The sequence below is a fragment of the Electrophorus electricus genome, chromosome 17 (assembly GCF_041902795.1).
Source record: "Electrophorus electricus isolate QZ-2024a chromosome 17, ASM4190279v1, whole genome shotgun sequence".
In the NCBI taxonomy this organism is placed as follows: Eukaryota; Metazoa; Chordata; class Actinopteri; order Gymnotiformes; family Gymnotidae; genus Electrophorus; species Electrophorus electricus.
In genome coordinates, this window is record NC_137513.1 from 19030001 (window position 1) to 19038314 (window position 8314).

The 8314-nt window shown below is 47.9% G+C and overlaps 1 protein-coding gene across 3 annotated transcripts in view; it reads right to left on the reverse strand.

Moving 5' to 3' along the window:
• The window catches only part of foxo1a (forkhead box O1 a), a 27609-nt gene extending 19605 nt beyond the window's left edge, over positions 1-8004 (reverse strand). For 2 of the 3 annotated variants that reach the window (XM_081699760.1, XM_027012003.3), the window contains exon 1: positions 7184-8003. In XM_081699760.1, the coding sequence (XP_081555886.1) occupies positions 7184-7738 (555 nt within the window). In that variant the 5' untranslated portion in view covers positions 7739-8003. Of the gene's footprint in view, positions 1-7183 lie in introns of all 3 variants that reach the window. The other variant, XM_081699761.1, reaches the window with a different exon arrangement.
• Positions 8005-8314: the final 310 nt, after the last annotated feature.

Genomic DNA, 8314 nt, shown 5'->3' on the forward strand with positions numbered 1-8314 from the left:
CTTTAGAGTCACTGCCCCCACTTCAGAGTCACTGCCCCTCACAGGTAAAGAGTTATGGCCCCACTTTAGAGTCACTGCCCCTCACAGGTAAAGAGTTATGGCCCCACTTTAGAGTCACTGCCCCTCACAGGTAAAGAGTTATGGCCCCACAAGTAAAGAGTCACTGCCCCTCACAGGTAGTCACTGTGTGAGCTCTCCATGGTTACCACGTGTCCTACGGTACATGTCCTATGGTAACCATGTCTCCTTGTCCTATGGTTAACACACATCTTATGGTTACTTGTCCTACGGTTACCACGTGTCACTGATTTTGGTCATGAGTGATGACGCATACCTGATACACACACTGTTGCGTAAACATGCACATATAATATTCCAAGCATTGCAAAATCTCTTCATTCAGAAGTTCCCCAGCGTACACTGCTAAGCTACCACGGCTTAAAACAACACAGTTTACACACGTGAATCCTCAGACTGGGACACCCACACTTTATTATTGTTTCTTTGTACGTGCCTATGTGCGTGTCCAGCCAGAAATACTTCTGTAGCGTGTGTGTGTGTGTGGTGAAGGAGGGGTGGAGTCTCGCTGCCTCACCTCTCTGCTCGCACGCGTCTTCTTGACTCTCTGCTGTCCAAAACAGCTCCATGACTCACTCTGACTCACCCGCTATGACTGCTTTGCTTTTTAAATGGTCCAATATGCCCGCCCTTGCTGTCAGACTCTGTCCTAACCGGAGCAGAACGAGAAAAACAAGGCTGGGAAGCTGGCCTGCGCCGGCTTGGCTTCTCTGGGCTCACTGCATGGGGGACAGCCTGCATGGCCCCTGGTTGGACCCCGGCCTCACATGGCCTGCGTGGCCCCTGGCTGGACCTCAGACTGACATAATATCGGATCACTGACATTCTGAAACCCAAACATCCCCTTCCAGTGATCTTAGACATCATGTCAGTCGCTCACATTCTCTGACTCATGCACTCCGTTGTGGGCAGCCTGGTGAATACTTTCAAACCAAGTACTAATTTAAGAATATGAAAATGCTTTCAAATAATCTAATCAAGGAATCAAGTCTGATTCACTTTAGAATGTTATAGTTGGTTTGAAGTTTCTATGTTTTGGTTAAAAGTTATAAAACTGGACCAGATCACAACAACAGAACTGCTCCTGAAGCTGACAGAACCTCACTGAAGCTGACCGAAGCTGACAGAGCCTCACTGAAGCTGACCGAAGCTGACAGAGCCTCACTGAAGCTGACAGAGCCTCACTGAAGCTGACTGAAGCTGACAGAGCCTCACTGAAGCTGACCGAAGCTGACAGAGCCTCACTGAAGCTGACAGAGCCTCACTGAAGCTGACTGAAGCTGACAGAGCCTCACTGAAGCTGACTGAAGCTGACAGAGCCTCACTGAAGCTGACTGAAGCTGACAGAGCCTCACTGAAGCTGACCGAAGCTGACAGAGCCTCACTGAAGCTGACAGAGCCTCACTGAAGCTGACTGAAGCTGACAGAGCCTCACTGAAGCTGACTGAAGCTGACAGAGCCTCACTGAAGCTGACTGAAGCTGACAGAGCCTCACTGCATTATTTAAACAAATGACAGATGCAGCTCTCCTTGCACTGCCAGTGCTACAAACAGCAGCTTCAGAAACACACTGAGAAACACGCCAACCTCTCCCTCTCTCTCTCTCTCTCTTCCTCATGCTTTCTTGCTCTCCCTCTCTCTCCCCCCCCCCCCCTCTCTCTCTCTCTGCACTCCTACACTGAATCATGGGTTGTGATGTCCTGTCCCTAGACTTTGACCGGTCAAATGCTGAAATAGCAGTGTGTTATGGCTCAAGCAGACGACCTAGTCCCACAGATGGGCACGCGCGGGGGGTTCGCCCTCTCTCGTGCAGGGGCACCGTGCTGGCACTGTCCTGTCTGTCTCACTGCTTCCTCTGGGCTGCACGCCCACCGGCCTGCCCCCAACTTTCACTTCAAAGCTCAGGAACAAGGGCTGCTACGTCATACTGCCAGAAATACCTCACCTGATTGGCTGAACCAGTAAACATGGGTCCTTGTTGGATAAACATAATCTAACTGAGAGTCAGTGAACTCAAGAGTTGAAATGATTACAACCACGCCAAATGACACGCCAGAAAAACGTCTCAAAACGCCTGACACTGCAGACAGAGAGCGGGGGCGGGGGGGGTCGTTAAAAATACACAGCATGGAGATCAGATTCTCTTCTGCTCACAAGTCCTTTCAGTGTGTTTTCTTTGGACAGAATGTAGACAGGAGAGACTCAGACAGATCTTCTGTGCTCCTCTGAATCCTGAAGGCCCCCAGCACTTGTTGAACTACATGCCAGTTATGTTTAGTCTGGAGACATCCTCAACATCTGTCCATCCTTCTCACCCCTCATCGTCACCTCTCTCTCTCTCCCACTCCCTCTCCCCCTCTCTGGAGTGTTGGCAGAGCAGAAAGGCCATTACCAGGTATCTGCATTAATAAGCCTGCCATTCCTGTTTTCTGGGTCTGTTCATCTGTGTGTCAGGACCCGGTTTAGTGATTCTGCTCAGGATCTCGTGTGCATCGGTAAAAAGCACCCCTCCTCTCTCTGCTGCTCTGCTGCTACAGTTCCGCTCAGTAACGAGACGCAGCAGACTTTGGTCTAGGGCTCTCAGATTCCTGTAAACGTCTCGTTATGCAACCTGTGAAAGGTGTCACCTTATCTGATCCCAGAGTGCTGGCAGGATGCAGAGAGAGAAAGAGGAGGAGAGAGGAAGGTGAGGAGAGGGTCCTTGATGGAAAACAGTTTCTTTTTCTTGTGCCGGAGCAGAGCTCTGTGATCCCAGTGGGAGCTTCGTGCTGGAGTCATCCGTGTTCCCACTAATGTCATGCTTTTGCCTTGTTGATATTCTTAGCACATGCAAAGGCTCAGAACATAAGCAGCTGAGAATTAACTGTTTATTTTGGTAATTAAAATAACACTTGGGCACTAAAAGGCCACAAACAGCCCTCGATGTGAGGGGGCGGGGCCACTGTTCTGTGATATTTACACAAACCAGAGAGTCTGGTGAATGTGGTGAGGTGTTATGGGCCGACCTTCCGGAGTGTGGACACTCCCCCATCAAGACGTTTTGCGTAACGTTGATCTTGGCTGTGCCACTCTGTCTTCCAGACTCAGACACCACAGTACTTCCATTAACTCCATGATATGTTAAACCTTTTCTGACTGAACTGGTTCACTGACATACAAACGTTCAAACTTCCCACAAGCCTAAATGTTTGTTACATTACTGTTCACAAGAGCCACTCAGGAAGGGAAATGTTCTTTTCTATGAATGTGTTTTGTTACAAGCTCTTCAGAACAATTATAATGAAAATTGACAAATTAAGAGTTTTCTCAAGTTTCACACCATGTTCATATTCCACACCGGGCCTGGAGCTCTGCTGTGAAAAAAAGGGGTAAAACATCTCCAGGACACATCGCGTTCCTGTAGAACTATGGGTTACAGGTCAGGGTTACAGGACAGGGGAATGACTGGCTGTGTTTAAAACCACAGACTGAACCTTTACTTCCTTTAAGCGCTTACTAACCAAAAGATGTCAAGCAGCGACAGCAGTCACAAGATGTTCATGAAATATAACACTCTTCTGAGATGTTCACGAAACATGACACTCTTCTGAGAGACACCAGGACGTGGGTGTTGTTTGTTTTAAGAGCAGCTTTGACTGTTTTCAAAAAGCATCGGGTGATTGGTTGTGATGGTGGTATCACGAGGTGTAAAGTGTGACATCCCGCTGAACAGGAGAAATCGATTCCAGGCACGATAGCCGCTGATGATTGGTGGCCATGTGCTCCAAATATTTGCGCTAGCAGAGTGACGTCCATTCTGCATGGAGGTAACAGGAAGAATGGACATAAATACACTGCTGTGTGTGTCACATGTGACCTTTTGACTTCTGAACACACACAGCTTACACTCAACACGCACATACAAACTGACTTGACCACAATGCAAAAAACATTCCACAGCACACAGAAAATCTAGAAAGAATTTGGTTCCATTTCAATTTGTTGAATAATGTTAATATAAACCAGACTGTCGAAGAAATATAAAAATAAAGAAAAGAGAAAAATGAAGAAAGACAGAGAGAGAGAGAGAGAGAGAGAGAAACAGTATAAATTGTGTTCACACTGGTCACTCTGAGTGTAGCCACTGAACTCTAGTACAGAACGATGTGTTCTGTTTGTGTGAGAGTTCATCAGCATTACACAGGTGGTCTGATGCACATGGCTGAGCAGTTTCAGCAGCACGGGACGCAATCACTCCTTCTGCTGTACGGGGTATCACCCTTACCCCTCTCAATCACTCTTAATACCATTCACTAACTGGGGTGCCATCAAAGGAAATGTTCACTCATACTTTCTGTATTTTCTGTAAAATTTTTAACCATATTTTTTGTACCTTTCACAATGTAAATTATTACGCATTTATTATTCTTTTTATTATTGTGTCCGTCAGCCAAATGTTGTAGATGTTTGAAGTGTTTCTTAAGTAAATAAAAATAAAGAAAACATACTTTCCACATGGTACAAAGTTTCTGGTCCAGTTTGGTTCTGTACATGAACACTGAAACTCCATCCTCTGAATGAAACTCCACCCTATGGAAGAAACTCCGCCCTCTGGGTGGGACCCCGCCCTCTGGATGCTCTATGAATTCTATGGTACTATTTTAATATGCTCACTGACCATTTTTACATCAAGTCATTATTTATGTTTTTATATGTTTATTTATTATTTATGCTTGGTCGCTAATATTCTGGACTATGCTTACACTGAAGCACTTTGACATTTCCAGGTGCAGGTGAATGCAGAGATCACTACACACAGTATTATACAGAACAGAGACAGAAACACGAGCTATGAGATCGCATCCATTCTGTTCTTTATCGGGAAATAACAGAGCAGTTTAAAGTCTCTCCGGCATTAGATTCCGATATGACAGCGAAGCCTCTTGGTATCTCATATGACTGAAATCACACGATTTCAATGGAGAAAACACAGCAACAAATGTGAGTTTCACTTTGGGAGGTATGACATCACCCTGGGAGGTATGACATCACCCTGGGAGGTATGACATCAGAGAACAGCGGGCTACTGAGTTTACAGTCTGGAGGTGCTCTCCACCGAACCAGTGGGCACTTTGACCCAATGAACCAGCAAGAGGGCCTGAGTGAAGCAGTTTTTAAAGAAAACACAAAAACTTTTACAGAAATCTATCTATTTCTCTCTCTCTCTTTTTGACACTGCTGATAAGATGTATCCCAATACACACACACACACACCCCTACACCTGTACAGTCACTGACAGAGTGATGTTTGCTTATTCAGCAGTAGGCGCTGTTGCTACGAGGGCTATCAGCAAACACTGTCAAAAGCCAAAGGAGGATAAACATTTTAGGTATTTGAATTATTACTTATTTTAAATGACTATTTACTGTTATTTATTCTATTTTCATATTTGAGATGCTGTAATTTCACATTGTCTTAATTGACAACAGCCCGGGTTCAGAGACAAAGACAGGACCTGAAGTCACGATGCACGAGACCATGTCCCATTTATCAGCGTTTACACTCAGTAAGCAGTAATCTGTGACATATACGTAAGAATGACACTAGAAATGTTCTACAGAATACAACTACTCATACAACTGAAACACATTTGAAGGATATAAAGTGCTCATATATCTAAAATATATATTGAATATGGAAACACCAAACAACTGTTTCCTTACATTTGTAATTCGGAGATGCAGAGCTGATGTAGGTTCTTTCTGTCACTGAGAGACGTGCTCTAGGTTATGGAGTTTTTGCAGTGTGGACATACTGCATGTGCTTTCGGATACAGCCTAACAAAAACGCAACAAATCGTAATACTAACACTGACCTGTAACAGCGCCCCCAGTGGAGCTCAGGCGTCACTGACTACATCCAACATGTGGGTCAGAGACAGAGAGGTGGAGATCATCACTGTTTGGATACACAGAGATTAAACAACTTCTTGGGCTTTACAACCACAACAGTGCCAATGGCAGTGATACTCAGTGTGCATACTGCTTCACAGATTTACTTCTGATAACCAGGAGGAAGCCGGATGTGTGTATCATCACGCAGTGTGTCGCAGAACTCAGGTGAAGAGCAAAGTCTCTTCGTAATGGAAAACAATCACGGCATTACTCATCGAGGAACGAGGTCAAAGTACCGCGAACGTGCATGGCCAACCCACAGAAACATACAGCGCACAGAACGTCGGGATAAGGCGCCTGAGTGAGTGGGCGGGTTTACCAAATCTGCAGGTTTTAATGCATACATGCTTGGACGCAATCGCAGGGAATTCGCACATAAGCCTTTGATAATTAATAGCGCGTGGTGTGATGAGGTACTACACCTAACAACGTAACTTTTGTGCCCCTCACGAGCTGGTTTCCATGGATTTCCACGGGATTGTTTTTCCTGTTTCTCTGGTTGTGAGGTGGCTTCTGCCATGCCAGAAACTGCAAAACATGATGGTGTCTGTCCCAACTTACTTAATACTATCGTACACAAACACACGCACGTACACTCACGCACTTAACCACACAGTACAACTACAAGTGTGGCAAGAGTCACAGAACCTCCTTGTTAGCCAACACCTCGTACCACACTTTACTTGGAACCAGTCACATGACGGTCACGGTCTCTCGTCTCTGCATAAAACCACCGTGTGTCACCTACAGTGACCGGCCAATGTCCTCAAAGAAACCAATGAATGGGAATTACTGACAGTCCTCTGACCACTGACAGTCCTCTGACCACCGACAGTCCACTGACCACCGACAGTCCACTGACTACCGACAGTCCACTGACCACCGACAGTCCACTGACTACTGACAGTCCACTGACCACCGACAGTCCACTGACCACCGACAGTCCACTGACTACTGACAGTCCACTGACCACCGACAGTCCACTGACTACTGACAGTCCTCTGACCACTGACAGTCCACTGACTGCTCACAGTCCTCTGACCACTGACAGTCCACTGACTGCTCACAGTCCACTGACCACCGACAGTCCTCTGACCAGAAGCTCGGTGTTGTTCCCATATAAGGGAGAGAAAGGTCGCGAGCCCAAACTCCCGCCTAAAGGTGTGAGTACCTTCCAGCCCGCGGAGCTGTTGCTGTCTCCCTTGTCCTTGAAGTACGGCACGCTCTTCACCATCCAGTCATAAATCTGCGACAAAGTCAGGCGCTTTTCGGGGGAGCTTTCGATGGCCTTGGTGATGAGGTCCGCGTACGACATATTCCCCCAGGCGTTGCGTCGTGACGAGCTGCTCTTCCGCTGGACAGCGGCGGGCGAGGTCAGCACGCACACCTGCTGCGGGTGCGGGTGCGCCGCCTGCGCGCTGGAGATCTGCGGCTGCTGCGCGCTTTGCTGATGAACGCACGCCTCCTGGCACGAGAAGTCACCACACAAGACACGCGCTTTTTTATCGGGATAGTCCTCGTGCTCCTCCAGCGAGCTGAGATTGCTGATGAAGTCCGCGCTGCTGCACGGCTCCTGCTTGACCGACGGCGCGGGCGAGGACGTGCTGGAGTCGGCGGGGTTCGCGAATTCCGGTCGAGGCAGCGGCCAAGTGCACGAGCGCGGACGCGAGAGAGGTTCGAAATCTGGGTCTATTTCTACCATATGTTGCCGGGCCGCGTCAGCCATGGTGCTGCAGGACTGCGCACGGTACCGAAACTCACATAGAACTGGCGACGGAAAAGTTACTCACGCGCAAGAACGCGCGCTAGAGCGCGACAAAAAACGAGAGAGGCAGCTGGTGAAAAAGGTTTGGTCAGAAACTACACTGACCTGGAAACCATGGTCCCGAGCACAGAGGCGCGCGCAGCATCGGCAGGCCCTGCTCTGGAGTTCTGCGGTCCAGTCCTGGCGATACCGCGCTCGTGCCGCTCGTGCTGAACTGTGTGCTGAACGCGCGCTTACTGGAACTCTCATATGTCATTAGAGCCCGCCCATCCCTGATTGACAGTCCACAGCCCACCAATGAGCGCACGCCTTCGAGAGCGAAACAGCCGTGTGTCCCTCGCCCGTAAACACGGTCCTCGCCCTCCCCCGGGAAATACCGTAGACACGGCTCCACATTAGTAGTGTTTAAAGTGGTGTTTGAATGCCGGTGTTTTAGTAGCAGTAAAGGTGATAATTATTAATAACAATTACAGCCTTTATAACTGAGGCTGAAGGGCGATATACGGAACAGACAAGGCGTTTAGAGGAAAACACATC